The 23,113-nt window shown below is 38.4% G+C and overlaps 2 protein-coding genes across 2 annotated transcripts; both read left to right on the top strand.

Moving 5' to 3' along the window:
• Positions 1-3,197: 3,197 nt before the first annotated feature.
• On the top strand, positions 3,198-19,165 carry LOC131316863 (beta-amyrin 28-monooxygenase-like). The gene is made up of 5 exons (XM_058346352.1): positions 3,198-3,697; positions 3,892-4,371; positions 6,144-6,331; positions 6,999-7,490; positions 19,085-19,165. Exons 1-4 carry the CDS (start codon positions 3,265-3,267, stop codon positions 7,293-7,295), a joined length of 1,398 nt encoding a protein of 465 aa, XP_058202335.1. The 5' UTR covers positions 3,198-3,264; the 3' UTR covers positions 7,296-7,490; positions 19,085-19,165.
• On the top strand, positions 14,091-19,135 carry LOC131316864 (beta-amyrin 28-monooxygenase-like). The gene is made up of 4 exons (XM_058346353.1): positions 14,091-14,546; positions 16,369-16,851; positions 17,567-17,754; positions 18,628-19,135. The coding sequence occupies exons 1-4, from the start codon at positions 14,117-14,119 to the stop codon at positions 18,922-18,924; spliced, it is 1,398 nt and encodes a 465-aa protein (XP_058202336.1). The 5' UTR covers positions 14,091-14,116; the 3' UTR covers positions 18,925-19,135.
• Positions 19,166-23,113: the final 3,948 nt, after the last annotated feature.

Genomic DNA, 23,113 nt, shown 5'->3' with positions numbered 1-23,113 from the left:
AACTACCCCATTTGGAAAAGACATATATCTTATTTGTTAATACAAGACAAAACAGTACTCTACGGGGCTTGTTCGATGTCTCTAATAATTTTTCTCCATTTATTACTCTTAAACACCTACCTTAAAATCTAAAACGAACAGGGTCGTAACGTGACTTCGGCCGAAAAGCCTTCCGAAAATGATGATGCCGCCAAAAAACTGCAGCAAAATGGGAGGAGAATAATGAACTTGCGAAAGCCGCTCTTTTGAGTCACACGCAAGATGATTTGATTCCTTTGTAAGAGAACATATCAAGGCGGCCAAAGAAATTTTCAGTGCATCAAAGCAAAAAAATGGAGGGAAATCTGACACATGTGTGCAACTTTTGCTTGATAAGTTACTACGCCAAATATCGCCTTCAAACCGTCGGCAAAAAGTGACGTTAACAGCGGTAATAAAAAATCGCCGCAAGAGGTGATTATTAACGGAGGTTATTACCGGCAGTGGTAGAACTGCCGGTAAAGATGACTTTTAATGACGATAATAATAAATCGCCGCGCCGGTAAAAGTAACTATCAACGGGCCTGTAATAATTGGGGGAAACCTTTAGGATGGACGCCTTGCTTATTTAATTTCTTCTATTAACTGCAGTATAATACAAATATTAATTTTTTTAATAAAACACAACGTTTCATGTAGCCGAGTGGTTAAGTGCTCAGTTACCATTCAATGGGTTGCGGTTTCAAATCTTGGCAACTACTGATTTTTCCAAAATCGGTCGCAATACCGCCTCTAATAGTGTTGGGCCTTTTACCGGCGGTTTTTGGACTATTAACAACAATTTTATCATGCTGCTAAAGCTAAAATCTGGCGTAGTATCAATGGCTTAACCATGCATGTCAGAGGATTCAAGTGCATGCGGTGGCCGAACAATGACCAAGATTTTAAAATTTTAAGGTTCGGAAATCTAATAGTTCGTTTGGTGTAGATTTTGAGGGAGATTTTTTGGGTAGTAAGTGAAGAGAGAAAAAAAATAAAATTAATAATTAAAGGAAAAACTTATGGAAGACAGTGCGCAGAAAGATAAATTGAGATTTGAGACCTGAAACAAACACATTCTTAAAGCATTTAAATGTTTAAATAACACCCAATACAAAATAAAATACTCTGAATTACAACTAATATTAATATTAGTATTCTTTTAAAAGAAACCCAAAACCGCGGAGGGCCGGCCTTGGCCCCCACATGCCCACTCTTAAATCCCCACTCTTAAATCCGTCTCTGCCAGGAATCCTGGGAATGGGCAGTTAAATTTATCCACCGCATTATCTTATCCTCCACAGCAGATGAAGATGAATGTGGTCTCAATGGTGGTGTCAAAGAGAGAGAGAGAGAAGGACATTAAAAAGACTACCCATGTACACTCGCAGTTGGGAAGAAAACACTGAAAACATCGCAGGATTAAGGGTTTGCAGATTTAAGGGTGTCACAGAGAGAGAGAGAGAGAGAGAGAGAGAGAGAGAGATTAAAAAGGCACCCGTGTACATGCACTAGCAGTTGGGATGAAAACACTGAAATCATATAAAGCATGGTAGATGGACCCCACCAAAGCAGGCACATGCAGGGTGGTTTAGGCGTAGAGAATGAATTTAGGGAAGAAGGCTGGCTGGCAGATCAGCTACGTACGTGGCAATTACCCAAAGTTGTGATCATTCTCAACATCACTTACGTGTATTCGGAGAGTCTTTTCCCTAACCGTTGGTCAAGTCCGAGAAACTTAAGGGTTTACACCATCTTATCCACTAAGATTTTATGGTATATCTTTTATAGAGCGGTCTGACTTGCTCTCATAGTCTCAATGTTTTGACCGAATGGGCTCACCGTTTTCTTCGGAGACTCCATGTGCGGTTCCTCTTATTCGGTTTATAGAACCTTTTACTCTTTCACCTTCCACGAAGTTGGCCAAGCTCCGTTCAAGTGATTTGGCACATGACCGAACAATCACGTCTCCCTCCATGGCTCACTGCACAGCACCGATCGATCATTATTGACCCGAGGTATGTTGGGTGTGGCCTCGATCCGCCCCTTCCTATGCTCCTCCAGATCGACTCGACCATGGACCGAACATCGATTCCAAGGTCATTGGGCCACAAGTTGGACCTGGGCTAGCCCATTTACTCTCAGCCCCTATAACCGAAGTGTTATATCTCTCACACGACAATACCACCATCCGTAGAAATAATCGAAATAATTCAATTATTTCCATGGATCTAGCTAGATGGTTCCCGAAAATAATATAATCCTCAATGGCAACATATTTAAATTAAACAGCCAACAAAAACAGTAAAAACCATGAAGGATATCTATGGGCTGTTTAGTAAACTTGAGAAACACAGGCTGGTCCAAGAAATTAAAACAAAAATGACTGCCTTCCAATTTTAATGCAAAATTAGGCTACAAAACCGAACCCCCAGCCTGCCTAACTCACCTTAAAGCTCTTACTAACTTTTTATTTTTACTAATATCTTTAGGTCATCTTTCGGCGTAGCGCATCCGAAAACACAAGGGGCACCTTTGATATTTGAAAGTTGTATCCCCTAGATGCTAACCGTAGGTTTTGTTGACATCAGAAAAACTATTAATTGGCGAAGATTCTTACATTCCCCCACAACAGGCAAGGCAACAAACGATTCGTATCGTCAAGGAAGATTTGTTTGGTCGTTAACTTTTAAAAATCTGACATTAGTTGAAGCGTAGATAACTGGCCCGAACATCACCATTCACACCCAAACATATATAATGGTGGCTGGTCTTACATATCACCTGTACGTCCAAACTATTAATAGCCAACAACCATTAATAACATGTCCCTGTTCAATCTTGATGGGCTAGTGACTTCACAAATAAGGGCTGGCCGTTCAAGGAAATTAATGTGATGTTTGGATGGTATTTTAAAAAATTTTGAATTTGATTTTTGGGTAATAAGTGAAGAGATAAATTAGGATAATAATTGGAGATAAGGGTAATGAGTGGAGCAAGATAGAAAAATAAATGAGAATAATGATTGAAAAGTAAAGAGAAAAATGAGAGTAATGATTAAAAGTAAGGGTAATGAGTATTTTTTGAGTTGGAATTGAAAATTTTTTTTCCAAAATACCATCCAAACAAGGCATAAGTACTTCTAGTGAAACAATTCCCTATAAATAACAAACAAATTAATGCCCTTTCCTGCCTGTAGCAAACTGTCCTTTTACTCCAATCCATTCCAAGAACAAGATACTATACATGGAGGCTCTCTCACTAGCCCTAGCTTTTCTCATCATATTTCTCACACTTAGTTTTTTTCTCTCCAAAAACGGATCCGATGCCGATTCAAGGCTTCCACCGGGTGGCACGGGGTTGCCCTTCGTCGGCGAAACCCTAGATTTCTTCATCAACCCCGAGAAATTCATCACGGACAGGATGAAAAAGCACTCTCCAGACATATTCATGACCAATTTTTTCGGGGAGAAGATCGTGGTGATATGCGGCCCCAACGGACACAAGTTTCTCTGGTCCAACGAGAACAAGTACTTCACTACATTCTATCCGCAGGCCATTCAAAAGCTCTTCCTCACCTCCCAACCGAAAGTCGAAAAATTAGTACGCGAAGAGGCTTTCCAGGCGATAAGGGGACCGGGATTTTTGAAGCCCGAGGCGTTGGTCCATTACTTGGCAGGTAATGCTATACAAATCGAATCATGTTTCTTTCTTTCTTTGTTTTAATTTAGACCCCGCTAGTGAACGATGAGATTTGTCCCTCAAGATTAGTCGAGTCATGTGTAAGTTAATCCGAACAAATGTTTATCTTTCCCATGCTTTGAATTTTCAAAAAATTTAACAGAAAATACTGGTTCCGCTCCTGCTTGACAGGTATGGACTCCATCATCCAGCAACAACTGAAGACACACTGGGAAGGCAAATCTGAGGTGAAGATCCACCCTTTTTCAAGGGCTGCAACCTTGACGCTTGCATGCAAATTCTTCATGGGCACTGACAATCCGGAGCGAATCGCGAAACTCATCCGCCATTTCGATGGCATCACCGAAGGGATTCATTCCCTCCCTCTCAACATTCCCGGGACCGCCTTCTACAGCGCGAGCAAGGCGGCGGGCGTGATTCGGAAGGAGCTCGCGACCGTGATCAAGGAGAAGAAAGCCGCGGTGGCGGCCGGATCGCCGAGTCAGGACCTGTTGTCGACGTTCATCTCCACCGGGGTCATGTCGGACGCCGAGGTAGCTGACAAGATAATGGGATTGCTGATTGCTGGGTATAGCACGGTTGCCACCACCATGACTTTTTTCATGAAGTACGTTGGAGAGAGACCTGAGGTTTATCATAAGGTTCTTACAGGTAATAACACCACCTTTTTGTGTTGCATACATGAATTTTTCTACAATGTCCGAGTGTGGTATTGGGGCATTGAAGCCCGAGTAAATCTCAGTCACTAGATCAAAAATAGGTGAAGTTGAGCCATTGGATCAAAACGACACACAAAAAGTAAGGTGGAATTCCTAAAAATAAGGTGGTTTTGCTGTTTTCTCCTCCCAAAATCGTATTTTTACTTACCGCGATTTTTTTTTAACAGCAAAAAGAGTTTTATTAATCTTTGAAAATAAATTACAAAGATTAAAAGGATCCAAAGCATGAGGCATTAAATCAGAACAAGAACGAACACACAAAATAAGGCACCTCAAACTACAACAATCATATGTCGTCGGGAACCGCAGGAAAAAAACCATCTAAGGATGACAAGAAGTCAACCAAGGAATAAAACCCAAAGAAATTACACCACACCCAAGACTGACCCACATCAAACAAACCTAAACCACAAAATATAACCGACTGGTTCGGTAACAGAAGGGGCATGAAGATCCAACATTTCTAATTAAGTAAGGAAAATCCAATGATTTAGAACAATTGGGGACATCCATATCCCAATACCGTGGGCCATCACAGGTGGACCGTGCAAACATAGGAATCATATTGTTTATCTCTATGGGGATTTGGGATGACAATCTCTATGGGGATTTGGGATGACAATCTAACCTGCTTCACATGATTTGCGTTATATTTTTTGAATTAATTATTCATTTCGACAAGATGAGTTCAAAAATAAAAAAAAATTAATTAATTTACTAAAGACGGAAAAAATAAGAAACGGTTGTCTTTTTTGTCTAAAGTGTCGTTTTATATCATCGTTTTTCAACATCGATTCATATATATTTTTAAACTTTTTTGATTCATCTTGTCGAGACGAATGATTAGTTCCAAAAATTACGATAAAAAACTAAACCAAAAAGTTACAAAACGGTAAAAATTACCAAAAAAAAATTATAGACAAAAAAGCTAGAAAGAATTGAGTCTATCACTAAATTTAATAATGGTTATCTTCTTTCTTCTTCTTTTTTTTGTCAAATGGAAAAGCGATGCATTAACTTAGACGATTATAGTCAACAAGCCAGATAAGCGGCATACAAAAAGTGTTCAAAAAGACTACAAGAGTTGTAGTCTAGGTCCTAAGATGATCAACACACATGGCATCGGCCAGGGCGAATTCCCTAGCTACAAAATGAATGGAGTTAGAGACCACTAAATCTTGATCCTGTTGCGATCCAAATTTGGTCAGATAGTTGGCTGTTTGGTTGGCTTGACAATAGATGTGGGCAATGGTTGAGTTAGTCCGGGGAGCAAGTCTTCGGGCTTCTTCAATTATGCGACGATGACGGCCGGGTGATCAACAGGTGGTCCTTCATTGCAGGGTAATAATAGTTTTCTCCCTTGAATAATTTGGATTTCTTCAATTAATTAGACAAACAAATAGGGAGGGAATGGGTTAGTGGATGCAAAAGGAATCGACTATCGCTCTTGGGTATTGGGGTTGGGGCGGAAAAACCCGATTCCCCTTAGGAACGAGAATCGGGCACGTCAAATATTGTTTGACTGGGATCGAGGCAGATTTATAGATAGAGAATTTTTTCGGATTTCGGGGACGAAAAAGGTGAAATCCGACTCAGATTCACCCCGTTGTCATTCCTACCCAGTACATTTCAATGATCATCAGATTATTTGTTCATGTTTTTGGACTCATGTAACCCTAATGGGCGTGTTTTGCGATAAAACAGAGCAGCTAGAGATCTCAAAGGCGAAGCAACCGGGAGAATTGCTATGCTGGGACGACATGCAAAAAATGAAGTACTCCTGGGCTGTCATCTGTGAAGTGATGAGGCTGACTCCCCCACTTCTAGGAACTTTCAGAGAAGCCATGACTGATTTTACCTATGCTGGTTACTCTGTTCCAAAAGGGTGGAAGGTACACTTTTTTCATTTTCTTTTCTTTTACTCTGATAACTTGGTGTCCGGCGGCATTAGTCCGGAGTGCACTAAAACTGATCCGAGACATCCTTTATTAAAAAAACAAACTTGGTATCCGGCTCAAAATTTTTTAGAGAAAAGAGGTTGCACACCTAAATTTAACTTAGTTTCTTTTTGGTCGTCTAGATACTTCCTGAATTTTGTTAGATTGGCGTTAATTTTAGGGGCGTGATTTTGGCACTCTCCAAATTGATGGGAGTGCCAAAATCAATTCTATATAGGGATTGAATTTGACACTCCCCAGGGGTGTGTGGTTATTTGGGAAGTGTCAAAATTAATTCCCTAATTTTAATGGATTGATGATTCTTCTTGATGAGCGGAACCTAAAGAGTCAAAAAATCCTGATCAAAATAAATAAAAAATCACTAAAAACAAAAGGTTTAAAAAGTGAGTCACTGCCAATTTTTTTCTACTTATCGTAAATTCTTTTCAACTTCGATGCATTTTTTTATACTTTTCAAATTTCTCTCGTCGAAACGAATGATTAATATAAAAAACATTGGACAGTAAAAGAAAACAAAGTTTACCGAACACCAATAATACCGGATGTCTTTGAAAATAACTAATTTAGTTCGAACCCTCACCTTGAATTCACATTATTTCAGGTATTTTGGACAGTGAACACAACACAGAAGAACCCCGAGTACTTTCGAGAACCAAATAAATTCGACCCGTCAAGATTCATGGAAGGTGATGCGCCACCAGCCTTTACATACGTGCCATTTGGAGGTGGACCTAGAATGTGCCCTGGAAAGGAATACGCTCGATTAGTGGTACTTGCTTTCGTCCACAACGTGGTTAAAAAGTATAAATGGTCCCTCATTGATCCTAGAGAGAAAATTTTAGGCAGCATGATGCCATTGCCGGAGAAAGGACTTCCAGTTCGCCTATATCATCGCTAGGGTTTTTGTCGATATATCTATACTTAATTTACTTCATGCACAACTTGGATTTCTCCAAGAATTGAACTTAATTCCATTAAGTAATACTTACACATGTATTTGTAAGGCTTCTTAATTAGTTTTAGTCCCATGGAAGGAAGATCTTGTAAGTATATACGAGTTTACTTTCTATCGTCTAGTTGAAGGAAATAAAAAGTATTTCATTCTGGACGGATAGACCCTCGTCTATACTGCAACGATTTTAATGAGAGGAAAAGCCTGTTATGTATCAATAAAAAAAATTTTGCCGACCGAAAAAGAAGAAGAAGCCTGTTATGTATCATTTCTGTAACACAACACTTGATGTGGAATGCCGGCATTTGTTCCATTTTGAAATGCTTAATCTATGCTGCCAGCTTCCCCTGCAAATGATTATCTCGGGAGCTCAAACCGATACTTCCTTGTGATTATGCGGCCGGCATTATGTGAATGCCATACGCAACTCTTGGAGAATCACCACAGCCTTCGTACATATAGGCTAGCTGCATACGTGACCCTTGGATTCGCAACGTTGAGGGAAACAAGGGAGCATTTCTATGGCAACGTGGTCTGATGCCATATGCAATTTACACGCCACAAATAGTTGTTTGTGATTAGGTAATTTGATGTGGTTATTGATCCTGTTATTGCTCTTCATCTTCTTCATCCTAAAATCATCGACAGCAAATGTAACGTCTCAATTTTCAGACACGTTAATCAAATCTTTTCCAAACGATTTGATAACTTTTAAATTGAGTTAATGTCAAATAGTTCTTTAAATAGAGTTTAGCAGCGAAAGTCATAAAAATCGAATTAAAGATAAATATAATATGAGTCTTACAAAAGAAGAAGTTAATCATTTAAGATTATATTTCTTGGAACCTGAAATTCAATACTAAAAATAAATCAGAGTATCTAAGGGTACAGGTACAGAAGTCTGACAACTTTTATTTAACAAAAGGACAAAGCATGACTCTAATTCCTATTCGGATTCCAAGCTTCTTCGTGCTCAATTTCAACAACCGGGTTCTCTTCTTGAAATTCTGATCACTTCTCATCTCCTGAATACCTGGCATGAAACGTCAAGCCAAACAACACTAAAATGAGTTTTAACACTTAGTAGATAAATTTTACCTATTAACCCTTACTCTACAAGTAATCGCATTTATAATAAATGAGGTAAGAATTGAAGAGTACAAAACTTTTTCATTATCTAATCACTAACTTAAGTAAATCCCAAAATCTCAACTTCTATAATCGTTTCAACACCGCAGTATTCATCACGTTCCAAACAAAGAATATCACTAAACATACTTTACAGGTCCTTTCTAGGGTACCCTCAATATCATGAGGTCCTAGTAAGCTATCCTCAAAATTCTAGGTCTTTCAGATTGCCCTCAAGGTCCTGCTAGGCTACCATCAAGGTCCTTCGGGTTTTACAGGTCGACTATTCTTCGATGTTTTTGAGACATGCGACATATGGTAGGTTCACGACATGGGTGTTTTGTGGTGGCAATGGCTCTGGCGTCCGACTTATTGATCCACGTCCAATTTCCTCTCTCCTCTTGCTGGTCTCCTCTCCATCGCATTCGTCTGCCGCCTTCTCTTCTCTTCTCCTCCTCGTTTCCCCTCTTTTCTGACCCACCTCCAGTTATCACACTTGGTCTAATCAGTTTTGCTTAACAGCGAGGTGTAGTTGTGGGGCTAGGGGGCGAGGATCGTGAGGTCTCTGGCCGGTTCAGTCCTAAGTGTTCCGGTATGGCCTAACTGCGTCGGGGGCTCACGTTTGGCATGGTGGTTTGGCCGTTGACCTGGGCTCCGCCGCTTGGCATTTGCTCAAAGCTTTCTAGGGGTGACAACATGACGGTGGTGTGCGGTGTTTGTGGCTGACAACGGCGTTCATCGTTTCAGAGTCGGGTGGTTTGTTGCGGTTTGGTTCGGGTGTACTGGGGTTTTGGTGGCCGGCGTTTTGGTTTTGGGCGGTGGCTTAGGCAGATTAGTGGTGGGGTTAGGGTTTGGTTGTGGCGTGTGGGCTGGACTTAATTAGCCCATTCTTGTGTTATAATGTGCTGATCTGGGTTTTAGACTCATTTAAGATGAATGGGCTTCGACCCTTTTAGGTGGGCTTTGTCCCAATTGAGTGTCCTTTGATTGACTTTTTGCTAATCTTAGGTTTGGGTTTCGAATTGGGCAGATGATTGTTCAGTGAACATGTTGTTTCCTTATTCCTATTAGTCTTGTAACAATTTCAAGATTAATGAAACTTTTTTTATCGTTCAAAAAAAAAGTTTCACTAAAAAGACACATTTTTATTAACTAAAATGATGAATCATTTAAACCTCACACTTTTATTCACTAAAAAGACATACATTTTTATTAGTGAAGTATAACTTTACTAGTTCAACAAGTAAAATTAATTATCTAGTACATTTGTATAATATCTCAATCAAGTAGCTCCAAAAATCTTCTATTTGTTTTAACTTCTTTACACTTCTAAATATACTAACTATTTTCGTGGCTTACTAATAAATACTAGTTTTATTCTATACTCCTATATATAGAATATCAGTAGGTAACTTTAAACATTTCAACCACACACTACCAAAATATCACTCATTAACAATTATAAGGCCTAAGCTAAATGTACGTCATTAATTAAGTCAATAACAACGGTATTAATTACCCGACTGTGGGGTAACCAAACAGATTGTTAATAAGGTGGCCGCTAGCTGTAAGGCCGTGACTCGCGGACGCGAGGTGCCAACTGGTTTGAATAGTTTTTGACAGTTTCGGTTTCTCTTTACATGGGTTCAATTTGAACTGCGAATATACTACGAAACATATTTGATATACTTAGAGTTAAGGGATAATTAAAAATCTACCTTGGTTCTTGGAATTGTAGCTAAGATCTAAAAAAAAAATTGGAGGTGAACGGTGGCGGCATTAACGTGGATCTCCTCTCCTCCTTTCTTTCTTCTTCTTTTTCCTCCTCCTTTCTTCTCAGCAAAATGGTAGTGAGGTTGGAAGGATTTGTTTCTTAATTTCTTGGTCAGGGATTACAAACAAGAAAAGGAGAAAAAAAATAAGCAAAGGAAGAACAAAGCAAAAGGTTAAAAACTTGGAATCTCTCTCTCTCCCTTTGCCGTCTCCTCTCTCTCTCTAGCTATGTGTGTGTATAATGGTATCCCTCTCACTCACTCCTATGTAGAAGCCAAAGGAATAAGGAATAAAATCAAATATGGGTTTGCCGGAAGAAGTGGAAAACGTTATGGAAGAAGAAGAAATAAATGGTGGTAGTGGTTCTCCCTCTCTCTCTCCCCACGTAGCACACACACTCTCTCTTTCTCTCTCTGCCGAGATTAAAGGGGGAATGGGGGTGGGTGATTTTTGTTAGAAATGGATTCGGCTTCTTTGCAGTCAACCACAGAGAAGGTTGTGCTGTTCAATCTGAACCGTTCATCTTGATAATCAATTATTTAAATTTGCTGAATTTTTTACCGGTAAAGGTCTTTTATTACCAGTGATAGATTAAAAACAAATATGGACCATTAAAAATATCATCCGACAATTGCGATCACTTGGACCACACCTCTACTGGATTACAGACAAGCCAGATATTCATTGGGAATTATTAGTTTAGGCTAAAACCTGGTGGTTAGAGCATCCGCAATGGGAATAATCAAAATCGATAACCAAAATGTGTTACGTCAGTATTTGATTATCCATTTAGTTTATAATCAAACTTAACAAATTTGACCTCCACATTGGTTATTTTTGTATCCCTATTAAACCCCCTCCCCCCCACAATACGCAGTGCACCTATGTCCAATTGCAAACGAGTTCCAATTACGCACCTAACCACATCAAATTATTCGTTTCGATGAGACGATTATAATGCGAGGTGTTTTTTAATTTTGAATTTGGTTATTGAGTTTTGGTTATTGGTAAAAGTTGTTAAATTTGGTTATGGAATGAGTGGAATTTGGTTATTTGCTAAAAAACTTGTAACTTTGCTTATTACAATGTGAGGTATTTTTTTAGTATTGTTGTTAAGTATGCTTATCCATACTAATTTGCTTATTACAATATGGATGCTCTTAGAGTGGTGCAAGTGTTAAGTTTAGGTTCATTGGTTAAAGGAAGACTTTAGAGAGGTACCTTGGCTCCTCATTGGTTAGGAAAAAAGGGAAAGGCTATATATGGCTAAACATGGAAATGATGGGTTGAAAGCATAGTTCTGAATACCGTTTCGGACAGGGTACCGATTTTTCTACTGGTACGGTACGTATCGGTACCGATCAGGTACCGGGTACCATTTCGAATTTACCGCAACTACAATATATATAATAATTATATATAATTATAATTCAAAAAAATCCCCCATATCATACAATTCATCATAAAATATCTCTACTAGAGATTCTCTAGTCCCACATTGCTTAGTTACAAAATTCTTTTCCACTTTAAATGACTTTACACACTAGTGAACTTGTGAATGAGAACCCAATAAGAGGTCTCGCGCGCTCGAGAAAATGTGTCGTGGCCGAAGGCAATTTGAAAAAACTAATTCGGAAACCAATTAACCGGGTGCGCGTCACTGGTTATTCGTGCGCAGGGGGGTGCAAATCCGGGATCTAAGCCTCCCGCACGTACTATGGTTAAGCCCATGTTTTGCTAAAAAAATTTAAAACGTTTTTTTAGTTTTTTTTTCCTGAAACGTTTTTTTTTTTTGGACCAGAAAAAGTAAAAAAAAAAAAAACTCTGCAAAATTTCGGCCGGAATTTCCGGTATCCCGATACTGGCCGGTATTTCCCGAAAAGTCCGGTACCGACCGGTATTGAGACCGGAACGAAATTGGGGGGTTAGAGTACCGGTTCTTCGTCAAAACGGTACGTACCGGCCGGTACGGAACGGTATCGATAACTATGGTTGAAAGGGTGAAGGGTGATGGATGGATGGAAGTGTAATTGGTTTAGTTAGGTTAGGTAGTTGGTTAGGGTTTTAGTTACAAGGTCATTTACCTTCTCTCTCTTTGTTTGACAAGAGTGAGAGGTACTGCATTGATAAAGTTCAACGACACTTACACATAACGAAATTCATTACAGATAACTTGGACAAAACCAAACTAATCATCTAATTGATACATAACATGAAAGAAAGAGGCGTTTGATGTCTTTCATCCCCAGCCCAGGCATCGCCTGATGCACCTTCTGCTGAGCGGAAGATTCATATTTGCTATAGCAGTCTCAAAAAGAGATACATTGCTAGCCAAAAAAAATAAAAGACAACAAGAACCCAGACGATTAGATAAACTTCGACCAACATATGCATACTAATCTTCTTGAGCCCGAACAGTAAACAAATTGCCCAAAGACGAACTTTATTACTCTCACAAGGAGAGACAAAACTCCCTCAGATCTTGCTCTAAATCTAGACGTCCAAAACCGCCGAACGGATCGTAACTCTCACTGCCTCCACCGCTGCTGCCACAAGGGCTCCGGCGATGAATTACATGCGGACAAACGACTCCAGTGACGGCAGAGCCCGCTGAACAAAGAGCATCAAATCTAAGGAAGGAGAAAACAAAAAGAAAAAAAAACCATAGGGCAGAGAGGGAAGAAAGAAGAGAGCGGAGAAGGGAGAGTGGATGAAAGAGGAGGAGCGGAGAAGGGAGAGTGGATGAAGGAGGAGGAGCGAGAGGGGGGCCCTCCCCCCGCAGAAAATCTAGGTGGTTGTGACTTTTCAAAATCGCCTTAGGTCGTTACAGTAGAATAATTAACTAAATTAATTATTCAAATCAATTAATAATTTAGGAGTGATTTTTATTTTAAAAAAATTAGGGCCAAAATTAAGGCCGTTACAATAAAATAACAATGGCCTTCCGGCCATCACTCTGTTTCTCCTGAACACAGAGTTCACATTTTTCATAACAAATGGGTACAGGCACAGTGCAACCAAGATGTCTCCGTGTGACTCCATTTCTCTTTCTTCGGTGCTTGGGCGTCCACGCCATCAGAATTCTTCATGTTTTTTTTTTCTTCAGAGAAAATGAAAATTAGTTCATTAATTATACTTCTTCTGAATCTGAGAATTCAGGCACTTTGTAGAGATTGCACCAAACCTAGCTAGATTGCCCCAAACCTAGCTACCAATGACCTAGACGTAATTTCAAGTCTAAATTTTATGACAAAGTTGGATGTTTTATAAATGCCCATACTGACATCAAATTCAGCTAATTTTTGATAGGGACTATGAGCAAAGTATTTTAAACAAAATGAGCGACACCGATCATTCTTTTGAGATCCGAAACGGGTCCAAAAAGGAACCGTGTGCGCTGGCACAAATTTCTTATCTATGTGGATATCGTTTTTGTAGTTTTTGTTGACATCGGAAAAACTATTAATTGGCGAAGATTCTTAAATTGTTGCACCACAGGCAAGGCAACAAACAACAATTTGTATCGTCACTAAAAATTTGTTCGGTCATTAACTTCAGAAATCTGACAATAGTTGACGTGTAGACAATTACATCGATTCACCATTCACCCAGACATAATGGTAGTCCACACCATCGTTCCAAACTATTACTCCATACCCAACAACTATTAATAACAGTATCCATGTTCAATCTTGATGGGCTAGCTATGACTTCACAAATAAGGGCTGGTCCAAGTACATTATTAAAGCAATTAAAATGAAACTTCAAGTGAAACAATTCTGTAAAAATAATATCAAACACATTCTCTTTTTCCTGTCTATAAAAGTAAACTGTCTCCAATTCATTCCAAGAACAAGATAGTATACATGGAGGTTCTCTCACTAGCCCTAGCTTTTCTCATCGTCTCTCTCACGATTAGTTTTTTCGTCGTTAGAAACGGATCGGATGTCGGTTCAAGGCTTCCGCCGGGTGGCTCAGGGTTGCCCTTTGTGGGCGAAACCCTAGATTTCTTCCTCAACCCCGAGAAATTCATCAGGGATAGGATGAAGAAGCACTCTCCGGACATTTTCAGGACCAATTTTTTCGGGGAGAAGATCGTGGTGATATGCGGCCCCAACGGGCACAAGTTTCTCTGGTCCAACGAGAGCAAGTACTTCACTTCGTTCTATCCGGAATCCATGAAAAAGCTCTTCCTCTCCAACCAACCGAAAAGGTTAATACGTGAAGAGGATCTCAAGGTGATAAGATCAGGACCCGGTGTTTTGAAGCCCGAGTCGCTGGCCCACAACTTGGCGGGTAATTCTTTACAAACAGAACGATATGTTGTATATATATTGATGATCGCGGCATTTCAAACAAAAACACTCAACCAATAATTTAGCCTCGTTCTCTTCCATTTTTAAAAAGAATTTTTCAAAAAATACACCCTAGATTCTCCCTACTTCCAACATTTCTCTCTCTATCTCTCTCCGCTTATTATTCCTACTATTTTTCAAAAAAAATTTCAAAACACAAAACAAACTAGTTCTTGTTTGCTTTGTATTCCGTATTCGGGGCTGTACTCATTATTTCATGGCTTGAGTACTCCTTCTGTATATCTACGTTGTTAGTAAATTTTATACTTCCTCCGTCCCTTATTTAGAGTCCAGTATTTCATTTTGAGATGTCCCTTAATAAGTATCCATTTTAAAAAATTAGTGGGTAAAAGTCGGTGCATTGTCTATTTTGTCCCTAAAAATATATTTCATTTTGTAAAGTAAGTGAGTAAAAGTGTAATGATGATGGGTAAGTAGAAAAGTAGAGAAAAAAGTTGATGTGAAAAGTATAATAATAATGTCTTTTTAATACAAAGCAGGGCACTTAAAAAAGGGACGGAGAGAGTAGTTCTTAGTCAAAATATTTAGCTTTTTGACTCATCTTCTAAAAAACAAGAAGTAACTAAATAAGGAAAAATGTATGAGGAAATTAGCTATAAGGACGGTGAAATAATTTTCATTATAGAAAGGACGTCAGCAAAATAATTTTCTGTGAAGGTCCTTCAACTTTTTGAGTTTTTTAGTCATAAGGCCAAAATATGTTTAATGGAAGAGGAGGAAATCGTTGATAGGGAGATAGCATTGAAGAAATATGCAGAGCTAAAAGAGGGAGAGTTTTCAGATATGGGGGAGGAAGCTTCCCTTTCTTTGGAGCTCTAGTTTTCTTATGGGAGCTTGCAGGTGTTTAATTTTTAGGTTTTGGTGGTTGTGTTTTTGGTCCTTTCGGGTGTGTATTTTTTTTTTTTTGTGTTTTGGGGTTGTCTCTTCCCTATCGTTTGGAGCTCTTCTTTCTTTATGGTTTTGCGAGTGTGTTAGGTTTCGGTGGTTATGTCTTTTTGATCTTTTGGTGGCTTTCGGGTGTTGTTGGGCTTCGGTGTTGGGGGTTTGTTTTAATTTCTTTGGGCTTGAGGCTCGCTACGTGTTTGTTTTGTTTTTAGGTTCGGTTTCTTTTGGGTTTTGGTGGTCGGTTGGCGTTTTGCCTTTCATGTAGTCCTTTTCAGTGGTCTTGGGTGGCTTTTGCCAGTGTGCTCTTGTTCCGTTTAATCTTTGTAATCGTTCATAAAGATTAATAAAATCTTTTTGCTTTTGCAAAAAAATGTTTAGGCACTTTCATAGGGCTTTAGCGTGCACTTTCCTATTACTCCATTCGTCCCATTTTTATTGTCCATTTTCGTTTTTCGTGCCGTTCTTTCAACGCTTATATCTTATAATATGAATCTCAAAATATATGCAATATGGATCTTGTTTGATAGTTCTCGATTACATCTATAATACAAAGTTTTCAAAATTATGAAAAACATTATAGATTTGGAGATATAAGCGTTGAAAGAACGACACGAAAAACGAAAATGGATAATAAAAATGGGACGGAGGGAGTATAAGGTTTTAGTGATTTAGGTACTTTCATTGGGTATCCTATGATTTTAAGCACTTTCATCTATAAGGTACCCTAGAATTTAGGCACTTTCATAGAGTATCCTAGAATTTTAGGCGCTTTCATATATAGGATACCCTAGGATTTTAGCTTAATATTTTTTTTGTCTATCTACTTTGGCTCATACGTGAATTATTTTCCTTGTCAGAAATGGATTCCATTATTCAGCAACAACTCAAGATTCACTTGGAAGGCAAATCTGAGGTGACGATCCACCCTTTTTCAAATGCAGTAACCTTTACACTCGCGTGCCGGTTCTTCATGGGCACCGAAAATCCGGAGCGCATCGCGAAACTCATCGGCCATTTCAACAAAATCATCGAAGGTATTCACTCTCTACCTCTGAACTTCCCCGGGACCGCGTTCTACAACGCGTGCAGAGCGGCGGACGTGATTCGGAAGGAGCTCGCGACCGTCATCAAGGAGAAGATCGATGCTGCGGGGGTGGTCGGATCACCGAGTCGGGACATGTTGTCGGCGCTCATCTCCAGCGGATACATGTCGGACGCCGAGATATCCGACAAGGTAATGGGAACGCTGGTGGCCGGGTACACCACGGTTGCTACTACCATGACTTTTTTCATGAAGTATGTTGGAGAGAGACCTGAGGTTTATCATAAGGTTCTAACAGGTAATATAACAACCCCTTTTTATGTTGGATATGTATGGATCTATCTTGTTTGTCACTCAATTGAGATTTGGGATGACAATCTAACCCGCACCGCTCCACTCCACCTTTATCTCAATTGAATCGGACACGTCGGGGCGGGTCTATGTATCTCTCCCACGTGCATGTCCTGATAGGTCCTTTATTGTGACTATACAACCACATAGATATTCTTTGCTCTATCTAGACTCTAATAGTATTTGGTCTCATATTGTTTATTCACTTTTTATTCTTTTAATGTTCTCATTTGTTTGTTCATTTTAAAAAAACCAAGAATAATATCCTAGCGAAATACTCTTGTACCCTCCTCTCTATGTAATGCAATTTGAATTGAAAGACTCTTTTTACAAGTGTGATAATTATGTTCACTTAGAGGTGTCGAACGGGGCAAGCTGGCACGAGCACAGCATAGGCATGTTTAGCATTGAGACGGCACGTCACGGTATGTGTCAGGCATGGCGCACGGCACGAAGCACTACATTTTGTTTTGTTTTCAATTCGAAGGACCCTTTTTGCCCTATTAGTTTGTCTAATAAATTAATACTAGTAGAATTTTTCTTGCCTATAAGAAAAAAAAATCATCTTTTTTTAGATTCGTCCTCAGCCTTGCCCAGTAGCAATGCATTTCAAAGGGTGTTCATCAGATTTTGTGATAATAAATTTGTTTTGCAAAATTCAGAGCAATTGGAAATCTCAAAGGCAAAACAACCTGGAGAAGCCTTATGCTGGGAGGATATGCAAAAAATGAAGTACTCTTGGGCTGTGATCTGTGAAGTGATGAGGCTGGCTCCTCCACTTATAGGATCTTTCAGAGAAGCCATGACTGATTTCACTTATGCTGGTTATACTGTCCCAAAAGGGTGGAAGGTACACAAATATATATTATTTGATACCAGTGTTCTAAAAGGCGGCCGCTTAAGCTGATTAGTTCCAGCCTAGGCGAGCGCTAGGCGGTGGTCCGATGCCTAGATTAGACAGCCGACTAGTTGGGTGCCTAGTCCCCGCCTAGGCACTAGGCGGCCGACTAGTCGGCGCCTACGCACCAGGCGCCCATTTTCCGCCCAACTAGCGCCTATTGATTTTTAGAACATTGTTTTATAGTAATTCAGTATCAGGTCCAATATATTTTTGAAAATGAGAAAAACTTATTTGCGGAGGGTTCCGTAAATAAGTTTTACGGGGGTGAATCTGGATAGTCCAAGTGTATTTTGGACGGTCCGGATTTTAAACTCAACTCTTCCCCGGAAAAATTTGTTTAGAATCCGGACCGTTCAAAATACTCTTAGACGGTCTAGATTCACCCCGCGGTAAACAGCTAGCCATGAATAAGTATATCTCATTTTTTTAAATATGAGGCTGCAAACCTTTCTTTTGATTTGCCCCAATTTTGGGGCGGCCTCTTTGATGCAGTTTAGGCAAACAAAATTACCACTGGCTTTTTTTAGTTTTAGATTTGCAAACAAACTCTTTTTGGCTTTTGAGCTGAAAAATATGATAATAATGTGAGAAGAAAAAGTTGAAAAAGTTCAAAGATGGGCAGTTTCAATGTCTTATTGTTTGTATTTTTTAATATTTTTTAACTTCAGTCCATAATTTTATACTTGTTCGATTTCACTCATCGAGATGAATTAGCGATGCGATAAATATTGTTGAAAAGCTTAAAAAAATTACTAAAAACAACTAGTTACTTGAGGAATAATTAGTTTAGTCTAAACTCACTCTAAAATCACATTATTTCAGGTATTTTGGACTGTGAACACAACACAAAAGAACCCTAAGTACTTCCCTGAACCAAATAAGTTCGACCCTTCAAGATTCCTGGAAGGCGATGCGCCACTGGCCTACACATACTTGCCTTTCGGAGGTGGACCTAAATTGTGCCCCGGAAAGGAATACGCTCGAATAGTGGTACTCGCTTTCGTCCACAACATGGTTAAAAAGTATAAGTGGTCCCTCATTGATCCAAGAGAGAAAATTTCAGGCAGCATGATGCCAGTGCCGGAGAAAGGACTTCCAGTTCGCCTATATCCTCACTAGGATTCTGTCGATATATCTGAACTTATTAATTTACTTCATCACCACATGAACAACTTCGATTTCTCCAAAAATTGAAGTTAATTCCATTAGGTAATACTTAATCATGTATTTGTCATGCTTCTTAGTTTACTTTCTATCGTCTAGTTGGAGGAAATAAAAGTATTTCATCCTGAATGGATATACCCTCGTCTAAACTGTAACGATTTTAATGAGAGGAAAACTTGTTATGTATTAATAAAAAAAAAAATTGCTGATTGAAGAAAAAAAAAGAGCCTGTTATATATCATTTCTGTATCGCACCACTTGATGTGGAATGCCGGCATTTGTTCCATTTTGAAATGCTTAATCTATGCTGCCAGCTTCCCCTGCAAATGATTATCTGGAGCTCAATCAATTTCTTCATATTCGAATTTCATTTTTTTTTTTGAAGAGATTCGAATTTCATTTGATCATCGTGATTAGTTGCTTTAAAAAGGAGTTTACGGGGTTTTTTTTTTTTTTTGACCGGTGAAAAAAAAGGAACTTTATTAATCAATTGAAGATTACAAAATATAACAGGGACAAGAGTAAAAGGCATCACAACGAGAGAAAATAAATCATGCCAACTAGATTGGCACCTAGACCACTCGACAATCACGGGCCGCTCGAGCCCGAAACGGAAAATTTGTTGGCAAGGAGACAACTAAGACCCGAAAAGAGCACATCAATTACAACAACAGTAAAGATCTAGCTAGTTTGGCCAGACATGACCGAGTCCAAGAGAGAATAAGAGCACCAACCACCCCATCATTAATGCACCTATTAGTTAATTACGTAGTGGCTTCATTAATTTCACTAGATGGAGACATACGAAATATTGTTTAAATCGGCGAAAATATCATATGTTGATTAATTTTATTTGAGTTCGGAAGAAATTAAAACCTATCTTCTTTCCTTCTTTGGTTTTTATTGTTGTGGAATTTTCCTAGTTTTTTTCGAGCGTGTGTGTGTCAGGATAGCCAATTCTTAATTCCAAAAAGGGGAGTAAATAGAATTAAAATGGCGTTAATTTCCAAGAGCAATACATGCTGACCCGCTGATGCCACTACAACACGGATGGCCTATAGCGAGGAAATATGGCGAGGAAAAGAGATTTCGTCGCTAAAAGTATACAATCTGCGAGAAAATTCAATTTCGTCGCTAAAAAGTTACATTTAGCAAGGAAATTTAATTTCCTCGCCAAAAAGTTACATTTAGCGAGGAAATTATTATTTCCTTGCTCAATGTAATCTTTTGGCGAAAAATATTTTGTCACCTTTTTTAGGACTCATTAAATTTTTTATATGTAAGTCATTATTAATTATGTTCATGTATCTTTAATATCACGATGGTAAGGGATAATCAACTACATAGTTCAATATCATTAGCAAATTTATTAAAATAAAAAAGTGATAAATGGAAAAAAATAGTTTCCTCGCCAATCGCATTGAATTGATGAAATAAAAAATATGTTTCACACGAATTATATGAATTCACTTTTCCCCAACTGAAATTAATTGTTAACAATGTCAGTATGTTCAAATTCTACTAAAATTTATTGTTTGATACAAAGATTTTTAAGTCACTCGGGGTGATTTAACCGTCCAATATATTAGCACCAGGGATCAAATTGCCAATATTTTTACACAAAAGGACTTGTGTCTTCCCGCATCGGACACTGCGTTTCAATCTGAAGGTCATGCCTCAACCATCAGCTTGCGGGGGGATGTCAACCAATCAGTGCAAATCAATTGATCAAGAAAATAAGTCCTAATAATGTTAGCCATTTCAGGGGTTATATTTTATCATTTGCAATATCTTTTGTAAAGCTTATCACTTGTAACCGTATTTGTATATAAATACCCAAGGAATAGAACACTCTAGGTAACAAAGTGCATTCATCAATTCTATCGTATTGTTCTTTTGACTGTTATAAGTCCAAAAAAAGGATTGGACATAGGGATTATAAGTTTGTGGATGAATGATGTGCTTTTTAGAAAAAGAATGCATGGGATATATGGATTGCTTTTCGTAGAGATAACTAATTATTAATTCATACAAAAAAAATTAATGAAAAGCTAAACAAAAGATAAAGTATTTAATAATTGCGAAATGTATTTTCAAAATATCACTAATTTATTTTCAAAATATGTAAGGTTAACCCCATTTAAAAAGAAACATAACAAATTATTACTATTGTAATATTGTAGTTGAGTTAAAATTGTTATGGGCGCATATACACAGTAAGAACAGATTAACCCACTAAAAAAAAATATCGTATTTGCAGAAATTTAAAGGGCTCAAACTAATTTAGGCACTACAAAAGGTTACTAAACTTAGAGAGAATTAAAACGAAGTATAAAATAAACAAATTTAGAAAGTTATAAAGATTTATTAAAGATATATAACAAAACATTAAATTATAAAAAAATTCAATAAAAGCGAATAATGTTAATGATTTAAAAAACAAGTTTAAAGAAACACTACAAAGGGACTAAAATTAGAGAGAAATGTTTAAAGAAGCAAATTTAGAGAGGTGAAAGGATGTACAAAAGGTTTATATATAAAAAAGGCAAAGGTTTGAACTGGAAATGAAGTTGGTGTGATGGATGGAGTGAATGCCTCCATACTGGCCACGGTTCGAATTCGCGCGGAAGCAAATGAGCTGGAGAACTATCTATTTTTAGTTTCAAGAGTTTTAGCGAGAAAAAATTTCCTCGCCTAAACTATAATTGGCGAGGAAAAAATTAGTCTAGCGAGGAAAAATTTCCTCGCCTATTCTGTAAACATTGTATTAGTCTAGTGAGGAAAAACTATAGCGAGGAAAAAATTCCTCGCTAATTGGGTTAGAATAAGCGAGGAAATTTTTTTCCTCGCAAATTCTTTTTGCGACAAGGCTTTTGCGAGGAAAACGGGCGAGGAAAAATTTCCTCGCAAATACATTTTGCGAGGAAATCAGCGTTTTAGCGAGGAAACTAAATCCTCGCTTACAAGCCTTTCGTGTTGTAGTGTGCATTGAACGACTGGAAAAAAAAAGTGTCCATACTGATGTTTTTTTTTCCTCTCCGTGCATCAAACAGATCCAACGCTAGTATTCTCTGTCTGAGTGAATATTGTATTCATTATCTATCCATGAGTCCACCTCTTTGAACCCATTAGTTTACCTACAGACTTGGCTAGCTCTTCATAATTTTGATGATAAACCCACCAATTTTGACTATCATTTCCCTACTTACTTAGTCTTCAGAAAAATATGAAATACACACGTATCGTTGACTTGAGTGATGGTTTGAAGCAAATTGTTCGTTGGTCATAGTTTACGTGTCATTAGCTAAACACAAACAGAGTGTTATGGTCAATGATGCGAATGTCATCCTGAGTCGGACTGAAAACCACACTAATCCACATCTACCGGGAGAAAAATCAATGTGCTGACTAATTGGCAAGGTTAGGAGTTTAGCAAAATGAAGATTTAGGGGTCTCCGTGGATAAACCATGCACTCTCAATTATGGAGTTCATGACTCGGGACTGCCTTAATATAAGGCAGTTTCTTGATTAGTGCTAGTGACCTCAGTTGTTGGGTCTGTAATGTAATTCTTATGCTCGGACATCTGTTGCAAAACTCTTGGTTCGTTTAGTTTTATAATATTCTGAAGTACCAGAAAAAACAAGTTTATTGTCAGCATGTATCGGTTAGTATTCGATTCACGGTTTATACTCGACTAATCATGCAGGTCTAAAAATTTATGATTTTCAAAAAAAAATTTGCAAGTTCGCAAAGTGCCACGGATGAGAAATTATATGTGCCATTGGATAATTCAGTACGGTTACGTTACACTTCGACTATTATCAGTGCATATCTCGATATAATAGACTATTGTTTAAAATTATTTATTTTTATCTGGACTTTTAGGCCATCAAGTGATATGAGTTTTGCCCCTTTTGGTGTATTTTCCAATCTTTGGTTTCCCCCTTTTCTCCTAATAAAATGTTACTTTTGTCGATAAAAAAAAAAAAAAAACCATCCTCGAACCAGTTATCACGGCCCTTCCCAAAGAGTCATGATGCATTCGTCCTTTCAGAAGATTTTTTCAGGATAGGTACCCCTGTCCGTTTAGAACACGTCACGGTCTTGGCACACTTGCAACACACACTCAATGTTCCCTGACC

The sequence above is a fragment of the Rhododendron vialii genome, chromosome 2a, assembly GCF_030253575.1.
Source record: "Rhododendron vialii isolate Sample 1 chromosome 2a, ASM3025357v1".
NCBI lineage: Eukaryota > Viridiplantae > Streptophyta > Magnoliopsida > Ericales > Ericaceae > Rhododendron > Rhododendron vialii.
The sequence above is the reverse complement of the archived record's forward strand: the minus strand, read 5'-3'. Positions and strand labels throughout refer to the sequence as shown.

Bases quoted from the DNA above. Each gene is read 5' to 3' on its own strand.
- LOC131316864 (XM_058346353.1), top strand. From the start codon at position 14,117: ATGGAGGTTCTCTCACTAGCCCTAGCTTTTCTCATCGTCTCTCTCACG. The intron at 16,852-17,566 runs GTAATATAACAA...TGCAAAATTCAG, and splicing joins TTATCATAAGGTTCTAACAG to AGCAATTGGAAATCTCAAAG. The intron at 17,755-18,627 runs GTACACAAATAT...ACATTATTTCAG, and splicing joins CTGTCCCAAAAGGGTGGAAG to GTATTTTGGACTGTGAACAC.
- LOC131316863 (XM_058346352.1), top strand. From the start codon at position 3,265: ATGGAGGCTCTCTCACTAGCCCTAGCTTTTCTCATCATATTTCTCACA. The intron at 4,372-6,143 runs GTAATAACACCA...GCGATAAAACAG, and splicing joins TTATCATAAGGTTCTTACAG to AGCAGCTAGAGATCTCAAAG. The intron at 6,332-6,998 runs GTACACTTTTTT...ACATTATTTCAG, and splicing joins CTGTTCCAAAAGGGTGGAAG to GTATTTTGGACAGTGAACAC.